This window comes from Erpetoichthys calabaricus, chromosome 1 (assembly GCF_900747795.2).
Source record: "Erpetoichthys calabaricus chromosome 1, fErpCal1.3, whole genome shotgun sequence".
NCBI classification, from domain to species: Eukaryota; Metazoa; Chordata; class Cladistia; order Polypteriformes; family Polypteridae; genus Erpetoichthys; species Erpetoichthys calabaricus.
In genome coordinates, this window is record NC_041394.2 from 288,983,244 (window position 1) to 289,002,553 (window position 19,310).

The window sequence follows — 19,310 nt, forward strand, 5'->3', positions numbered from 1 at the left end:
CATTATGAATGAAATGAGAAGTCAAGCAAAATGACACGTGATTACATCTTGCTTGAAGAAGGGGCCTGAGCTGCCTCGAAATCTTGCATATTGTAATCTGTTCAGTTAGCCAATAAAATGTGTCATTTTGCTTGACTGCTCATTCTATTGTATTATATATTTTGGATACTAAGAAGTAGGCACACAATGTAAAAGGAGAAATGTTAATAAAGTATATTATTTTTTTGCTAATAGGTGGCATAATGACAGTCCATTCCCCTTTATTCCACATTAGTTTAAGCTGTGGTTAGAAAATGGTCCTTTGAGATTATGGGTATGTGATTGTATGCTGTAATGGTCTGATCTCCCAACCTGGACTGGTATCTATTGATGTCAAGGGATTTGTTGACATTCCCCACAACTCTGTATATTTATGTATTAAACTCAATTTTTGTCTAGTCCAGAGTTATGGGAAGCAGGGCTTTCATATTTTCCCTGGGGACAAATAAACCTCTATTTATCTATTAAAAGCATATGCAAAAGCCTAACTGAAAGGTGACACAGAGGAGTATTTAGATGCTATACAGAGACTTAGTGCTGTTTATGTATGACTTATGTATGATGTTTATGTATGACTTTAGAAATACTCTTCAAAAAATCAAAGGATGTTGTGTTAAACAGCCTGAAGGCTTATTATCTGAGCTGTTACAACACCATTCACTTTACAGTTTGTATTTCCAAGATACAATGCAAACTTACAAATCAAAAATGCAATACATACATTATCTATATTTCTTTCCGCGTTATAACAACGATGAATGTTATCCATCTCCCTTCAAAACCAGTTCCACTTACTTCTCATAACTGTTTTGGACCACCAGGGGGCACACCACCACCCAAACCCAACACAGACAGATGTGGGACACAAGTTCCGGGCACACTTTTTAATTTTTTTCTTTGTCTCACTGTGGGAAACGCCTTCCCCCGTTTCTCACGTGTAAAACACAGTCACAAGCACAGCACAAAACACACACTTCTTCTCTTCTCTCTCCACCTCCACTCCTCCTGGCAAGCTTCGTCCTCTTCCACCCGACTCAGGCTCCTGGAGCAGTGGCTGCTGGCTCCTTTTATAAGGCACACGGAAGTGCTCCAGGTGGTCTACTTCTGGCAGCACTTCCGGGTATGGCGGAAGAGCTGCAATCAACAGCTCAGCAGCAGCTGCAGCACCCCCTGGCAGCGCCCATGGAACCCAACAGGTGTGCACCAAACTCCAGCTCCTACAGAGCCCTGCAGAAGTCCGAGGCACCGCTGCAACCCCGGGAGAGGTAATGTTCTGAACACACTCTCTCCACCAGTCCTTCCAGTGTAGAAGCGTCCCGGCCAGGCAAGGGCCCCAGCTGTATGCCACACTGTACAATGTAGCAGCTATAACAAGAAAGACAAATCAGCAAAAAAAACACTATAAAGAAAGTCTCAAGTCATGCCTCTTAAAATCTTGATGTCATCTGAAGTAGAAGGTGTTAAGAAAGATGTCTATGACACAAAAACAATAATCTGTGTTGTTCTGAGGCTTAAAATAAATTTCACACAGACAGAGAGCTCTATAGACAGTAAACAGCAGTTTTAAATGCTGTGTCTCTGTATTGTTAAATCAAAGCAGAAAAGGCAGTATTGGTTTTTAATAAAACTGAATTATCTTTATATATTATAAAAGAACAACTGACTAGCCTCAATTTTACAATGTTAACCAATCTTTAAATTGAGTTCTTAGGTTCCCAAACATTTTACATCTGACCAAAAGGTTTTTACATTATACACTCATTTCAAATTTTAAATAATAGACAGCTCTGATTACTGTGCACGTTCTGACAATAATGCCCAGCCGCCAGGTATCAGGCAGGTGTGCAGCCAAGATGTCAGTGTGATTTCAGTCTTAATGTCTCTTTGCCACGTGTCTCAGGCTGCCACCTTTCACGATTAATGCACCTTCATCAGGGCCACACAGAAAACAACCTTAAATACACAAAAACATCTTATATCATTTTGAAATACTGAAAGCCTCCTCTGCTCAAAGTAGGATGCTCCCACTGTAGATTTTAAAATTAATTCAAGTCAGTTTTCAATTTAGTGTATTTTTGTATACTGCTCTTCACATGTGGGTATGCACAAAGTGCCAGGTCCTCAGGTAAAATGTAAATACAAACTTAGCAAATTACAAAGTACATAATGAGTACACAAAATGGGCCAGATTTCTTTTTACACACAGGAAAAAAAATTAGTCTGAAACCGATTAACATAAATAGAGCCCAGCACTATCTGAAAATAAGAAAAAATACTAAAATAGGTGGGTGTACGAAAACGCTTCGCTCCGAGGAAGGCCAGGGGTGCCTGGCTGATTGCGAAGGCAAGTGCGTATGTCAGTCAGGCACCTCATTGATTCCTTGGAGGGTGTGGCACATTCACACCTGTGCCAGATTTGAAGTGGTAGTATATAAGGAGCATGCACGGAAAAGATTGAGAAAAAACGAAAGATGGAAAGGAAAAACAGAGGTTAAAGAAGGAAGGGAAAAACAGTAAAGACAGGCAGGGGAGTGAAGCAGGCGGATGGGTTTGAAGAGGAATGATCCTGTTGAACGACCATGTAGCAGGAGCGGCCATAGTGCTCAGGAAGTGCTCTTGCCGGGGAGTAGCCATTGAGCCATTGAGTTGGCAGTGATGGGAGGACTGTGTGGTCTTGCCAGGTGGAGCCGTTCTGCAGTGGTGTTAGTGGAGCAAGGCTCGGAGTGGGCACCTCAAGGCTGCAGTGAGGACCTGGGTCTGGAAGGGCTCAATGGGAGCCTCCGTCTTGGGAAGGAAGAATGGAGGCTAGAGCGAGACTCAGAGGGTGAGCAGCAGTATACCTATATTTTTAAAACTTATATAGGTATAGATATTTTCAATTTGACAAGCTTAATGATTTATCTACAAAAGCCACACTGCCTGTATACCAGAACTAAAAAAATCCAACCATCTGCTAAACAGAAAAGTATGAAATGAACAATAGAATTTATGTGTGCCTGCTGAGAAAGCAATTCTTACGAGAAACAAAACTTGCAGCAATTGTTCAGCTGGTACCTGCTCAATTTTCTTTGGCAGGGTGGGCTAGCAGCTAGGGCATTGGATTGTAAATTTATGTTTTTCAGCAGAATCCTTGCCATTGAACTTATTGTATGGCCTTAAACAGGCATTTTCACCTGCCCAAATGTACAAAATATATGTAAATGACTTCACTACAGAGCAGTGCAGCAGAAATGTGTTACATTAAAACTGAACATTGTTAGTGGAAGCAAATGTTGAACTATATGGTATATTTCAGGGAGCTGTAATTGCAGAATCACATTACTATTGCCTGCTTATTTTGCTTATTTAATATAGGATTCAATTTTGACTTTTTGCTTGTAGGTTTGGGAAGAGGGTGGCATGGTGGTTAATGCTGCTCTCTGTCATACCTTGAGTTTCAATGCCACACCTGGTTATTGCCTGTCTAGGTGCACCCATTCCATAACACTTCCAAAAGATATGTGCGTGTTTGGTTTGTTGACAGTTATAAATTGGTCCCATGCGAGTGTAGCTGTGTACTTGAATGGTCCCTGGAATGGACTGATTACTTGGCCAGGGCTGTTTTTCCACCTTATGCCCACTTCTGAACTGGATTATGCAGGTCTGAAAATGTTTTGTTTGGTAACTCATGCATACAGTAGTTTATCAAGAGGACTTGAGATTACACCTTATAATTCTGCATAAACTCTAAATAAGAAATATATTTCATAGTATAATGTAAAGCCTATGGCTAATATCTACCAATAGCATTTATTCATCAAGCAATTTTTAGACTAGCATGTTCCTAGTTTGAAACTATCCTGATTGCAACATGCAGAAGATTGAAATTGATCTGGATGGGATTACATTGTATAAATTGCAAAGTAAATTAAAAATATCCTCAGACACACTTCATCCAGTTCTGGGTTGTTTTGTGTAGCACTGTTAACATCACAGGATAAAGCCCTGGACAGGGTGAAGGTCCACCGTGGGAACGACTGATAAACGCATGTACAGGGGACCAATTTGGAAACTCCAGTCAACATAACACACCTGTTTTTGGGAACGTAAGAGGAAACTAATAGAGGTGGAGAAAAAACCCACACAGAACAAACTCCAAATGGAAACAAATTGTTGTGGGAGTTAAGGAGGTGACATGATGTGACGTGAACACCGTCTGTTTTTCTAATTCTGTTCATCCAAATCCAGGTTGTGGCAAGCTGGAGCTTATCTCAGGTAGATAAGTAGATAGATAGAAATTTGGCTGTAACGACAGTATTGCTTTAATTTTATTCAATCTGGTCAAGCTTATATTAAAGATTATTTCCTATTTCAACATTAATTACTATTTTCATACACTCACTGGCCACCTTGCTAGTACCAGGTTGGACCCCCTTTTGCCTTCAGAACTGTCATAATTCTTCATGGCATAGTTTCAACAAGGTGATGGAAACATTCCTCAGGGATGTTAGTCCATATTGACATGATAGCATTGTACAATTGCTGCAGATTTGTTGGCTGCACATCCATGATGCAAATCTCTTGTTCCACTACATCCCAAAGGTGCTCTGTTAGATTGACATCTGGTGACTATGGAGGGCATTTGAGTACAGAGAACTCATTGTCATGTTCAAGGAACCAGTCTCAGATGATATGAGCTTTGTGATGTGGTGTGTTATCCTGCTTGAAGTAGCCATTAGAATATGGGTACACTGTGGTTATAAAGGGATGGACATGGTGAACAACAATACTCAGTTAGTCTGTGGCATTTAAATGATACTCAGTTGTTACTAAGGGGTCCAAAGTGTGCTAAGAAAATATCCCCTACACCATTACACCACCACCACCACCAGCCTGAGCCGTTGATACAAGGCAGGATGGATCCATGCTTTCATGTTGGTGACTATAAATTCTGACCCAACCAACCTAATATTGCAGCAGAAATTGAGACTCCTCAGACAAGGTAATGTTTTTCCAATCTTCTATTGTCCAATTTTGGTGAGCCTGTGCGAACTGTAGCCTCAGTTGCCTGTTCTTAGCTGACAGGTATGGCACCCAATGGGGTCTCCTGCTACAGTAGCCTATCTGCTTCAAGGTTCAATGTGTTGTGTGTTCAGAGATGCTCTTCTGAATACCTTGGATGTAAGAAGTGGTTATTTGAGTCACTGTTGTCTTTCTATCAGCTCGAATCAGCCTGGCATCAACAAGGCATTTTCACCCAGAGAACTCCCACTCAATGGATATTTTTCCTTTTTTGGACCATTCTCTGTAAACCCTAGAGATGGTTATGTATGAAAATCCCAGTAGATCAACAGTTTCTGAAATACTTGGACCAGCTCGTCTGACATCAACAACCATGCCACATTCAAAGTCATTTAATCACCTTTCTTCCCCATTCTGATGCTCGTTGTGATCTTCACCGAGTTGTCTTGACAATGTCTACATGCTTAAATACATTGAGTTACTACCATGTGATTGGCCCTCGCTGGGCATCTTCTTAGCACTATGAAGGGAAAAGAAGAGGATAAGGTTAGTGCCAGCCGTCCCCTAACTGGGGTGGTAGTATATACCTCAAATGAGCCCAGAGGATGATCCACAGAAGCACATGCGTAACATATGAAACCAGAATGCTTAAAGAAAATGGATGTGAACATTGAGCATATACACAAACTCCATACCAAAAATAATTGGCTAGTACTGAAACCCAGAATACAGGAGGTGTGGAGAAGCAGCACTAATATTTGTGCCACCATGCTGCAAATTTTGTAAAAAAAATAGACATTAAAATAGTTTCCGAACTTGCAAGTTAGGAGTAGAACTCAGCCTGTTAATTCAGAGTAACTAATTATAATATGATTTTTTTCCCCTAAGGACTATTGATGGCTCCAATGTAGAGGAAGATCACATTGAACTGACAGAAGATGGCAGGCCTGTGGAGACTCCAGTCCAGACTCCTCCCCTGTGTGACTGTTACTGTTGCGGGCTGCCCAAGCGATACCTCATTGCCGTAATGAGTGGTCTGGGCTTCTGTATTTCATTCGGCATCCGGTGTAACCTGGGCGTGGCTATAGTGGAGATGGTCAATAACAACACTGTTTATATCAATGGAACAGAAGTGATGAGGGTAAAATGAATTTTCTAATTTTAAAAGATAGAAATGTGTATTTTATTTAATAATTCCCTGATAGAGATGAGAGATTTTTATTGTCACACACACTACATGAGCATGAGTGAAATTCTTGTGCCACAGTTGCACTGATGCATAAATAATCACAGTAAATAAGACTAGTAGAAGATAAACAAATAAATAAATAAACAGCATAAGACATAAATAAATATAGTAAGCGTTTAAAAGAATACAGTAACTATATGCAGTAAAAATTCAGTAGCTGATTATGTAGGCTGAAAAAAAATGATTACAAACCAATGGATTTACCAGCTGTTTAACTAACAGAATTTTTAACTCCAGCCACAATAGCACTTGTGCATTTAGCTACTTGAGTGATTACTACAGCAGATATGCAATCTGAGTAAACTGTATCGTTACAAACTAAGTATGTTTTTTTAATCAGGGATGGCTACAAGAGTTAATCTACTGTATGTAGGGACCTATTGATTGCACAATATATCTTAAACAAGAGTTAGTTTGTTAGTTAGCCATGCTTCCATCATCTTCCAAGGTCCCCACCTATTATAAAGCTTCCTCCATTTCTGTCTACCCTGTGCCACTTCCTCTGGGTTTCTTCCTCTTGCTCTACTGTCTCTTGCTTCTTCTATTACCATATCTTTCCACTGCTTTCTTGGCCATCCTGCTCTTCTCCTTCCTACTTGAAACCATGTTTCCACTCTTCTTGTTGCCATTGAGTCATCCATGCGCCATACATGTCCTGCCTATCTTATCATTCACAATACACCTGATTCACTCAGCTCCATTTGACCAGTCTTTTTTCTCAAATCCATATTACTAATTATTCTTGTCCATCTTGTTCCCATAATCTGTCTCAAGTATATTCAGTCAAACATGTCCTGTTTTCTCTTAATTGCTTGGTGAAATGTCCAGCTTTCAGCTGCATACAAGGCTACTGGCACTACTAGCACATTGTAAGCTCTTAATTTTACTCACAGTTTGATGTTCCTGTGCCGCAAAAATCCTATCTAACATAACAAATACTGTCAAAACTAATCTCTCCGTCACGTCCATCTCACAGCCGCCTTTCTCTTCTTAAATAATAAGTTCTAGGAAAATGGTAATACATATAACTACAATACAAATGTCCCCAGCAGAAGTTTCTGCTAAGAAATTACAGTTATAACTGTATTTATGAACATTATCTGCATTTTAATAATGAATAGCTATAATACACAACTATAAAAGATTCCCATCCATCCTCCAACCCACTATATCCTAACTACAGGGTCACGGGAGCCAATCCCAGCCAGCACAGGGTGCAAGGCAGGAAACAAACCCTGGGCAGGGTGCCAGCCCACCCACACAGCAAGCACAATTTAGAATCTCCAATGCACCTAACCTGCATGTCTTTGGACTGTGGGAGGAAACCGGAGTACCCGGAGAAAACCCATGCAGACAACATGGAAACTCCACGCAGGGAGGACCCAAGAAGCGAACCCGGGTCTCCTAACTGCAAGGCAGCAGCACTACCACTGCACCACCGTGCCGCCCCTCTAAAAGATTTATTAAGATTTATTCCAAATTGGTAATACCAAAAATGGTGAGCCCTTAAACTAAAGCAAACATTTTAGCAATGAATTACTAAAAGTAAACTTAGAAACTAACCAAAACATTTTCCCATACACCAGGTCAAACTGTGGCTGCAGGTTTTTGTTCCAATCCAATTACTTAATGAGAACTCAATTGCAGTAGAAGCACATATTGCTTGAGCAACTTTTATTTCCTTCATTTGAATTACCCTTCTTGTTAAGATTCCCCACCCTTAATTTCTTATTTTAGTCTTAAACAGCTACATTCATTGGTTTAAATTGTTTCAGCTACCGATTAACAATAAAATGCAAATTACAAAAGAACCAGCAGTCCACCATCTAACTCCTTTCCATCAGAGTGCATTTGTCATGATGTATCTGTTTTAATAAAATATTTGAAAAGAAATGGATAAAAAAAGTGAAGGGCTGAGAATTAGTCATTTGCTCCCATCCACATCAATGATATACTCTCCACTATAAGAAACATGTGGAATAGCAGAATCAAAGTGTCAAAATTAAATAACAAGTTTTGTTACCAAGCAAGGATTAGCTTTTAATTAGGAAGTTGGGTTGGAACAAAAAATCTATAGCAACTAAGGCCCTTCAGAACTGAACCCAAGGACTACTGCTTTAGACCTTGGCTGCACTAACTCAAATAAATGTAAAAGTGACTGTTTGTTTTGGCCTCTTGCTCACAATGAAGTGGTGTTTTTGAACACTGAAAACATATCATTTTGAAAGCATTGTCCAAAGTGTGTAATTTTGGTTCTCATGTAGCAGTGTGGATGGGGAGAACAGGTGTTTTCGAAAGCAGTGACGTGTAATTGTCATGATATCAGTCATGGATGGACTTCAGGCTGCCCTGATAATTCCCTTTAGTGATTTCACCCTTAGTGTGAGGATTGGCATTTCCTACCTTCTTTGCATTTGCCAACAGTTACTGTGTTTTGAAACCCTCAAGTATTTGGCTGTATTTATTTAGGCTCCCAGTCTGCATTTCCAAGGCTTTAGCAACCTTACACTCACTTGTATCCTTTAAACGCCACCCAGACAGTCTGTTTTGATTTTTCCTCATTCCTTTTGACTTTGGGTTTGCAAGTTGTGTGCTTGTCCAATAAACCACACATGTCCAATAGCCAAGATTTATGCATTTTCAGTGGTCAGTATGGATGACAAACATTTAGAAAACTGTGGAAATACTACTGTGGATAGAAAACAATGAAATGGTGTTTTCATATTTATCTATGTTATTGAGCACTAAGCCTTAGATCTACTCAGAAAAAGGGGCCAAAAACAAAAGGAGTTAACATGAAAGCAGGGAAGTCCCCGCCTGCGTAAACAAGGGCCCTGCCACCATAGTGTTTAAAAATTGGCAAGCAAACACAAAATAGAATAATTCAACATTTAAGAGGAACTATTTAAAAAACCATCAACTAAATACATTATAAATACAGTGGATTGATTACAACAAATAAGGTAAGAAATACAAAAGGAACAAATTACATCAAATAACATAAAACATGGGGAGAAACAAATAAAATAAAATCAAAAGAACAAGTTCTGGCAGGGGATGTCAAACTCGTAATTGCTGTGCTACTTTCAGTAATAAATAATTTTTAAATAAGTCAAAAATCAGTTAAAATTGATACTTTACACATTAACATACTTAAAGAAGGAGCTGTTCCAAACAGATTTGACATATTCTAATGCATATAATTATTAAATAATTACTAAAAATGAAATTGCTATAATCAAATTTGTACATGTTAAGTGAGGTAAAAACAAAATAGAAAATAGATAGCAAACGAGTCCCATCACAGAATTGCCCATTTAAAAATGGAGGTGTTCATATCTGCACTTTAAACTCTCTGCAAGTGAATCCTTATTACAGATGTGGTCAGGAGACCCTGTTCTGTTCTTCTGAGATCTTTTCAAACTCTTATGTGACATGGTGAGAGACAAGCCGGTGCTCACAGCTGACTGGAGTCAGGGCTCTTGCTCTGGACTAGCAATGTCCGAACCGGAGAAGAAGCAGACGACTCTTCCTAGAGTCTTTCTCACCACATTTGAACAAGAAATATTTACAGGATAGATACATTTGGAAGAAAAAAACAAAGGTGCATTCCACTCTGAAAAAATAAACAGCATGTTAGAGACACATTTTGGATGTTGGCCGTTCATCAGGTGTCATTATTTTCTAAAGATATCGAATGATAACAATTCCAGGTTTAAGTAAACGTTACACACGCAAACAGCCTAATATGTGACTATTCATAGTACTGGCTATGTCAAATATAGGAATCCTTTAATTCAGTGTGAATAATCTAAAATATTTTTTATAGAGTAGAAACATGATTTATGGCTTTGCATCTTCATCTTTATGGATAAAATTACAGGGATACTGTGTATAAAATTACTTTTTAAATTATTAATGTGTTATTTTATTTATTTGAAAAGAAATGCTGTAAGGTACCTTAATGTAAATGCTCACTATAAAGGGTGGTGTATTGAATAAAAATGCATATATTGATTAAATTTTTAACTGATATTTACAAATCAAAAAAAAAATCCTATTGGATATAATTTTTATTAACACAGAGTGATATGTGACACTAGAGGGCACTGTCGCTCCTCAAACCCTGCAGACAAACGTCCAGGACACCAAGTAAAAGTACTAGAAATATTTTTAAATTATTTTCTTTTCACTATTGTGCCACAGTAGACACCACAATCACTCCAATAAACAATAAATCAATAATACAATCCAATAAATCAATCCTCCCTCCCAACTCCAGCTCGGCTTGCTGGGTCTCCCATAGTCCTTTATATAGTCCTTGACCCGGAAGTGCTCCTGTCCTTCTGTCCATGTGATTTAATAGCACTTCCGGGTCAGAAGAAGACTTGCATTTTTCTTCAGCCCGGAAGTACTTCTGTTCTTCCGTCACCGTGACTTGGGAGTACTTCCGGGCTATAGGGAAAATAAAAATCTCCACGTCTCCCTGCAGCATCACACGATGGCACCCATGGCACCCAGCAGGGCTGTGAAGCCGAACTCCATCTCCCCTGGTGCCATGCGGGAATCTGGGGCACCTCCATGCTGCAGGGAAGACGCCATCTAGCGCCTTGGATGTGTCGGCCGGGATGAGCTGCCGCTGTCCATCACAGCTATTAAATGGTAGATTACAAAATAAACTTCAAGTAGCAGTTTGCAGTTTTTGTTGTGTCACTATCCTAGATCTTCTGTTTTTCATTTTCTACCACTCGTGCCTTCTTATTGAATGATTGTGATTATGTGAGCCCAAAGACCTTGTTTTATAAAGAAGCACATAAAGGCCAAAAAGGCATACAGTCCAAAATTTTAAATATGGAAAAGTCATTAGATATAGTTAACGGAAAGCTTGAATGCTCAAAGCAAGTGAAACAGATGCAAGGGATACTATCAAGAAGAATGACAGGCAAGTCAGCGATGAAGGGCCCATGGAAGTGAGGATGTTAAATATAAATTGCTGTCAGAGTAAATGTTAAACAAGGGACTTGGTGGATGGTGTGGCTGAGAGTGAAATAAGACACATTTCTGGCAAACAAAGATCTACCATTTAGTTGAGAAAGTTGCGCTTCATATGGTTCTGCCCATTCTAATGTATCTTTTCCACATTTCTTATATTTTACAGCCTGCACAGTTTAACTGGGATCCAGAAACAGTGGGTCTGATTCATGGCTCTTTTTTCTGGGGCTATATTGTGACACAGATCCCGGGAGGCTTCATTTCTAACAAATTGGCTGCTAATAGGTAAGTATTCCATTAATCCATCCACCCATGGTCTTAATACATTACTACTATTTTCTGCCCAAATGACATTCTAGCTAATTAGACTCAAACTAAAACCATCTTTTAATTTGTGTAACAGATATAGTTCTCTATGCTGAAGTCCCCCCACCCCACCTTATAAATTACATTGCCATGAGTAGGTGGTAATTCTGTTTCCTATAATTAAACCAAGAACAAGATTAAAAACTTGAATTACTGGCATCTTATCAGCCTAGTGGTGGGGTACTTAGCACTGCTACCACACAACTCCATACAACTCCAGGCAGTGTGGCATAGTGGATAAGGCTTTGGACTTCAAACCCTGAGGTTTTTGGGTTCAAATCCTACTACTGACTCTGCGTGACCATCAGCAAGTCATTTGACCTGCCTGTGCTCCATTTGGAAAACCAAAACAAATATAGCTACTTGTATTGTAAATGTTCAGGTCACCTTAGATAAAGGTGTCAGCCAAGAATAGAAATGTAAACTCCATGTGACTGGTGGTAGGGAACCAGAGCAAACTAACAAGAATAGTTGGGGTAGCCCCATTTCTTTATTTTTGAAACAAAAAGCATAACTGTGCACAATGTTTAAACAAAAATAGAGGCTGACCGCAAAATCAGCTGTTACAGGGTCTCTTTGATCTGCTTTGACCATTGTGTTCTGAATCTTGCAGGAAGCTTGTTTATTATCAACTCCAGGTCTTGAATGAGATGCCACCTTTCAGGGACATTCCTTTCTATGGCGTCATAACCATAGCTGGGTGTTACAGTTGCCCCAACTGGCCACATACCTCTAGCTCAGGAGTTTCCAACTCTAATTCTGGAGTGCTACTTTGGCTTCAGGTTTTTTATTCTAATCCTTTTTTTAATTAGTAACGTGTTTTGCTGCTAATTAACTTCCTTTCCCTTCCTTTTAATTGACTTGTTTTTTAATGTGCAGTCATTTGAATTGCTTATTTTTTTCCTTAGCAAAAATAAGATATGAAGCAAGCCAACAGATGCCCAACTAAGTCAGGGCCTCAAACTCCAATCAATTTCACTCCAACCAGTTTTTTATTAGAAGCTGATTCTTGTTGTTAATTAAACCCATTATCTAAATTCATGACCTGTTCCTGCTGTCGTTCTGACACGGCTGACATTTCCAGAACTGTTGATTTTCTTTTTTTTAAGAGCACTGGCAAAATATTTGGTGGATTGAGGAAATCAGCATTACTAAGAACTTCACCTTTCTTTATTTTCAGAAATAGATGGGCAAGAGTTAGCTGATGATGTGTTTGCTCATTTTGCAACCCATTATGGTTTTGTTTGGTGTCCAAAGAGGCCACTCGCTTTTACCAGAACAAACATGCTGTCTTTGGCGTGTGGAAGAGGGCAGCAACAATTCAAAGACAGAGGTGTGGTAAACCAAAGAGAAGACAAAGGGTGGATTTAAATTCATAAGGGGTGCAAACTTTTAAAAAAGGAACAGAGCAGATTTTAATATATAGTTTAGTTGAGCAACATTTAGCAGACAGCATGACATTTTTCAGAAAATGTTTGCTGTAAAAAAAAAATTCATGCCAGAAATGACATCACGCATACCTACTAAACAGTGAACGCTTTTATATTAGTGTTAATAGGAGACAAATACACATGTTCGTAATGTTTGAATTTAAGGTGTTTTATAGATCATGTTGATTCTGCACTTTGGATAATTGGTGCAAGAATTTTTTCCTGTGAGAAGGACTGCACCTGACAGTTGTTACATCATCTAGTTTTATTGCTGCTGGCCGATGTGGCATTGCTTATTTTTAAAGTGTTTATATTAAGCTTTCTATTAAGTTGATGTTATATGTTATACATGTTCATATTATGTTGAAGAAAAATATTTAGACTGGGGTCACTGCTCATGATGACAGTTGTGGAAGAAATACCACAAACAAAAAGGAATCTTCACAAGATAAAGGTTTGGGGACCATCCCCGTATATTGTCCTGCGGACAAATGAAAGCAAGAGATGCAAAAGCTTGATCAAAAGTTCATATATTGTAACAGATGACAATGTGGCATTGACAAAATGGAGTTTTTATAGAATGGTGGATGATGGGAACAGGAAATGGTTGGCAGGAAATGGTGTCATGGGGGAGGAACCGGACTTGATGTCCAAGGTGAGAGCCGGAAGTGATGCCATATGGAGTCGTCGGAAGTGACGGCACGGTGGCCACTTTGAAGCCCGGAAATAGCCGCAATTATCTTTCTTTGGTTCTCCTGTGAAGAGAACAGGTTCAGGTAAGCACCATGTGACAATCCTTCCTCTTGCGATATTTCACTCACCTTTGAGCTTTTTGACTGCCTCCTAATCGCACGTGTGTAACACAGTATACTACTAAAATGACTAAAATAAGAATGGCTAAAGAGCCAGGAAAACTTGCTGGTCAGAGAGAATATTATGCTTATAATATTTCGGTTTTGTGCAAAGGGGCTTTAATCACAATACAGGGGGTCATCCAGTTATGATGTCTCGACATACGACGTTTCGAGTTCACAACGCTCACTCCCATAAAAACTTAAAAAAATTGAGATGTGAGTGTTTTCGGCTTATGCTGTTAGTGTCGTACTTACAGACTACGTGGGCGAACTAGTTTGGTTGCGCGTAGTGGAAGAATACGCAGTAATGCGCCGTATGAGTGAGGGAGTTGGCATACTAGATTGATTGCGCACACATGAAGTGTTCCATTTGTGTTGTTTTGTTTGGCGACTTTTTGGCCCTTATCATGGTTCCTAAACGAAAGTCAGAGTCTTCAGATGGTAGTGCTTCGAAGAAGAGGAAAGCCATCATGATAGAAGTGAAATTAGACATTGCAAAGCAATCAGAAGGAATAAAGGTAAGGAATTTTTATTTACACTCATTTTTTGTCATTTTTTACTGTTACTACAGTACAGTGTACAGTGCAGAATATTTATGTCCTTTTCCTTTTTCTGTGGCTTAGTTGTGTTTTTATGTTCCAGATTATGATTTTGCAAATGCGTTAGGGGGCGGCACGGTGGCGCAGTGGTAGCGCTGCTGCCTCGCAATTAGGAGACCCGGGTTCGCTTCCCAGGTCCTCCCTGCGTGGAGTTTGCATGTTCTCCCCGTGTCTGCGTGGGTTTCCTCCGGGCGCTCCGGTTTCCTCCCACAGTCCAAAGACATGCAGGTTAGGTGGACTGGCAATTCTGAATTGGCCCTAGTGTGTGCTTGGTGTGTGGGTGTGTTTGTATGTGTCCTGCGGTGGGTTGGCACCCTGCCCGGGATTGGTTCCTGCCTTGTGCCCTGTGTTGGCTGGGACTGGCTCCAGCAGACCCCCGTGACCCTGTGTTCAGATTCAGCAGGTTGGAAAATGGATGGATGGAAATGTGTTAGGATGGGTAAGTGACTTAGGCTGGGTATGTTTCGACAAAATTCGGATTACATCACTGTTGTAGGAATGGAACTGTGTTGTAACCTGAGGACCCCCTGTAGTTGTAGACCTGTAATAAAAGTATAAGTGGTGCGATCCCCAGTGATTTTTATTATTAAACTCTCCTATTGCATATTCATATATTTCATATTTTGAAAACTCTTTCTAAGGAAGCCCATTTAAGAGACACAAGATTTAAAGTGTTCAGATTTTTAAACAAAATCTATAAGTATGGTGTGCACTTTTCATCAGCTTAATATAAATGTGCGCGTTACTTTAAAAATATACAATGTCACATCTGACTCAAATTATTGGGCAGCTGCAATAAAACTAGACAATGCCACATTGTTCCTTGTGTCAGATGCTATCCTTCTTGTTAGAAAAAGTATGATCTTTCACCAGTTGTCTGAGGCTCCATTCGCTCTTTAATATTGTATGCATCACATCATTTCTGGCATGAATTTTAATTTCTGGCAAGAAATTTTCTAATAAATGCTGTTCAGCAATGTTTATTAAACTCTGCTCTGTCCCCTTTTTTAAAAGTTTGCACCCCTTTTGAATTGTAAACACACCCCTTCTCTTAGGTTTGCTACACGTTTTGTCTTTGAATCGTTGCTTCCCAATTGCACACGTTGTATGTTCTCTTATAAGCATGCAGCTTCTTTGCACTTCTCTGCCACCGTAGTTTGGCTGCTAATTAAGGAAAAAATAAATAATTAAGGGGTTTGAGTCTTAAATAGCAAGTCAATTAAAATTAAGGTAAGGGAGTTAATTAGCAGCAAAAGACTGGTCACTTATTAAGAAAAGGGTTACAATGAAAACCTTCAGTGACTGTAGCCCTTCAGCAGTGGAGTTGGAGACCCCTGGTATAGCTTACTGTACCTCAGTCGCTATACCTGGTAGATGATCCTCAGGTGCACATGTGTGGTGATGGATTCTCATCTGTATTTATTTTATGTGTTCTTCCTTTGTCTGTATAGACCTTCTCCCGCATCACAAAGATCTGCACGTTAGGTTGTTGTTGCCTTTCATAGTTAACAATTTGTTTTTCTACAATTCTTAAATGTTTTTCTGCTTATTGGGAAATGCCCCATCATATCTCTTCCACATCCTTGAACTGTTTAACTCATATAAAGCTTTGTCTAAATATGAAATCACTTGGTCCAAATTTTATTTCAGTTAGTTTTTGAGTATGCAATTTTCATTTCAGTTGTTTCCATTTTTCACTCAGCCTTTCCTTACATTTTAACTCCGCAAAAGGTAATAAATCCTTTTCAGTCATTTTTTTCATTGTTATTATGTTCATTAATGATGATAATGGTGGTCGGGAGGTAGCATCAGGTTGAAGGACACCTGGCTTCCTGTCTAGGTTGGTACTATAAATACATCAAACTTTTACAAAGAAGTCCCACAGACAAGTGGACAGTTTATCTCCTTTCTGTCTTGGGATCATCAAGTATTTTTGCTAAGAATTATAATGGGTGGCACACAAAACTACACCTGATGAAAGAAAAAAAAAATGTCCATTGAGAGTCACATTTTTTAAATATATGGCTAGAAAACCAAGACAAAATTATGCAGGTTAAGTGAAAGACAATTGTTTAAGTTGCTTGAAGTTTATAAAATATATCCGTGAAAAAAGTGAATTTAAACCAAGGGAAGATCCTAGTATCCACATTACAGACCAATTATTCAACACTACTAAATTAAAAGAACAGTTAAAGCATTAGAGCACCTTTATCAGAACTGTTTTGTAAAATATGCTGATACAGAATTATGGAGGGCAGATACAGGGTCTTGTCATGGGTCCAATGTCCTGTGTGTTTGAATCCATTTCCTGCTCATTGTCAGTCTGGTATTTGTAGACGATAAAACAATATTGGGGCTGATCAATGATGGAGATGAGTCTGACAACAGGGTGGAGGTACGAAGGCTGACAGACTGGTGCATAGAGAATAAATTGATACTTAACACCAAAAAAACTAAAGAACTGATCCTTGATTTCAGGAAGAAGCAGGCTGGCCATCGGCCACTGTATATAAACAGCGACCGAGTGGAGAGAGTCTCTAGATGTAGGATCTTGGGTAACTACATCTCATAAGATCTCACACAGACAATAAACTCACTGGTTAAAAAAGCACAACAGTGACTTTACTTCCTGAGAAACCTCATGAAGGTTGATCTGTCACAAAAGCTTCTGGTGTCTTTCTATTTTTGCTCCATTGAGAGTGTCCTGACTCATGGGATCCTCATGTGGTTGGCAACAGCAGCTGACAAAAACACTCTAAAGAGAATCATAAAAACAGCAGAGAAAACTACCAACACACCTTGGAAGACACCTACAGCTCTTGATGTCTGAGGAAGACATCCAGCATCATAAAGGACTTGTATCATCCAGCACATGAACTGTTTGAACTTCTCCCCTCATGGAAGACATGTAGGTCCACTAGAGTGCGGACCACAGGGCTGATGGACAGTTTCTACCCCAAAGTGATTACTATACTCAATTCTGTACTGAAATCACACACCTTATTGACAAAAATAGTAAAATATCATATCCATCATTATTATTTATTCAGTACCTTAACTTGTGGAATATTTAAAAAAAAACAACTTTTTTTGCATATACTGATAATTGTGTAATGTGTGAGCTGTATAGAGAATATTAGATATTAGATGTGTGGTTTTTAATAGTATAGTTTTGAGCATCATTTTTTTTAGGTAGTTTGCCAGAATCTCATTGTATGTGTTATGCAATGACAACAAAGGAAACTTATTTTAACTTTATCTTATCTTATCTTCTCCCCATGTTTGGGTGGATGTTCCCTGCCACCCCCTCAAACACATGTCAATTTGATTGGTGATGATAATATGTCATGTTAGATGCTCCATCAGATATGTATTAAATCTTTATGAAAAAACAAGGAAATCACTTTAAAAACATGGCAAATGATGCCTTTATCCATTGAGGACAGGCTTGTCACACTAAAAATCTATTAATACTACGTAATATGTAAGAAAATAGATCGAACTAAATAGATTACAAATGCAAGCTTTCGAAGCAGCTAAGGCCCCTTCATCAGGCAAGGGGCCTTAGCTGCCTCGAAAGCTTGCATTTGTAATCTATTTAGTTAGCCAATAAAAGGTGTCATTTCACCCTACTTTCTCCTGTATCAATCAATGGCTAACACGGTACAACACTCTACAGCTATGTAATATGTAACAAAGACTTAACTACATGTTCATTTTTGAATTACTAATTTATATTTTATATAAATGCTATAATTTGAAATAGTAATGAATAAATAAGAAATACTAAGATACATGTCAGTTCATATTTTGTTGTGTTATATAACATCAGCAGTTTCTATGGTCATACTGGTTAATAATATTTGTTACAGAAATTAATATGCTGGAAACATCTAGCCGAGGCTTCTGTTTCATGCTGAGTTCACCTCTTACCTCAGACAATTTTTCTTATGCACAGAGTGAGGTCAGAGACATTAAGCCTCAATGGACCCTGCTCAAGACCTCAACTGTGGAAACGTCTGCTAAAAGCTGTGGTTTAAGGCAGACAGAGCATGTCATGTCAGCAAACCTAGGGCTCAATGGTGATCACCAAAAGTGTGGGAAGCTGTTAGACTGAAGAAGGTGGCCTTCAGAGGATCTACTGATTCAGTTCAGAGATATCAACAGACTAAGAGGACTGACGCAAAAGTGTTTGTGGAGGCAAATGCTTAAGGATGGGATGAGTTTGGAGAAGTCATTGAGAAAAACTATTGGATAGCCCCAAGGCTTTTCTGGCAAATGCTCAGACTATTGAGCAGGAGGTTCTGACCTCATCTGGGGAAATTTTCGAGTGGTAGAAGTAACACTTCAAGGAACTGCTCAACTTGGTGGGCATGTCCTTATCAAGAGGCAGCAATGGACACATCTGGTTGGGGGTGAATACTGTCACTGTTCCTGAAGACACTATGGTGGTGTGAAGACTACATGGTGGTAAGGCTGCTGGGGTGGTTGCGATCGCCTGGAGATGTTGAAAGCACTGGACATTGTTGGGACAGCATGACTAACGCATCTATTTCATGTTGCATGGAAGGCGGGTAAAGTACCCTTGAACTGGCAGAGTGGTGTGGTGTTCCTCATATGTGAGAAAATTGACCAATGGGTTTGTTTCAATTACAGAGGGAACACATTCCTCAGCCTTACAGGTAAGGCCTATGTTAGCGTGCTTACCTGTTCAATTCTTGAATCTAAGATATGGGTGCATGGGAGTATGATAAAAGAGTCTGCCTGTGTTTTTTAGATT

General features: G+C 39.3%; 2 protein-coding genes across 2 annotated transcripts in view; one reads left to right on the top strand and one right to left on the bottom strand.

Annotated features, from left to right (window-relative positions):
- The window catches only part of LOC127528026 (craniofacial development protein 2-like), a 1,148,403-nt gene that overhangs the window by 264,071 nt on the left and 865,022 nt on the right, over nucleotides 1-19,310 (bottom strand). The gene's annotated exons all lie outside the window — the stretch shown is intronic.
- slc17a8 (solute carrier family 17 member 8) overlaps nucleotides 1-19,310 on the top strand; it is a 91,683-nt gene that overhangs the window by 29,685 nt on the left and 42,688 nt on the right. Inside the window, exons 2-3 of the mRNA XM_028816300.2 lie at nucleotides 5,929-6,181; nucleotides 11,448-11,566. Coding sequence (XP_028672133.2) covers nucleotides 5,929-6,181; nucleotides 11,448-11,566 — 372 coding nt within the window. The remainder of the gene's footprint in view (nucleotides 1-5,928; nucleotides 6,182-11,447; nucleotides 11,567-19,310) is intronic.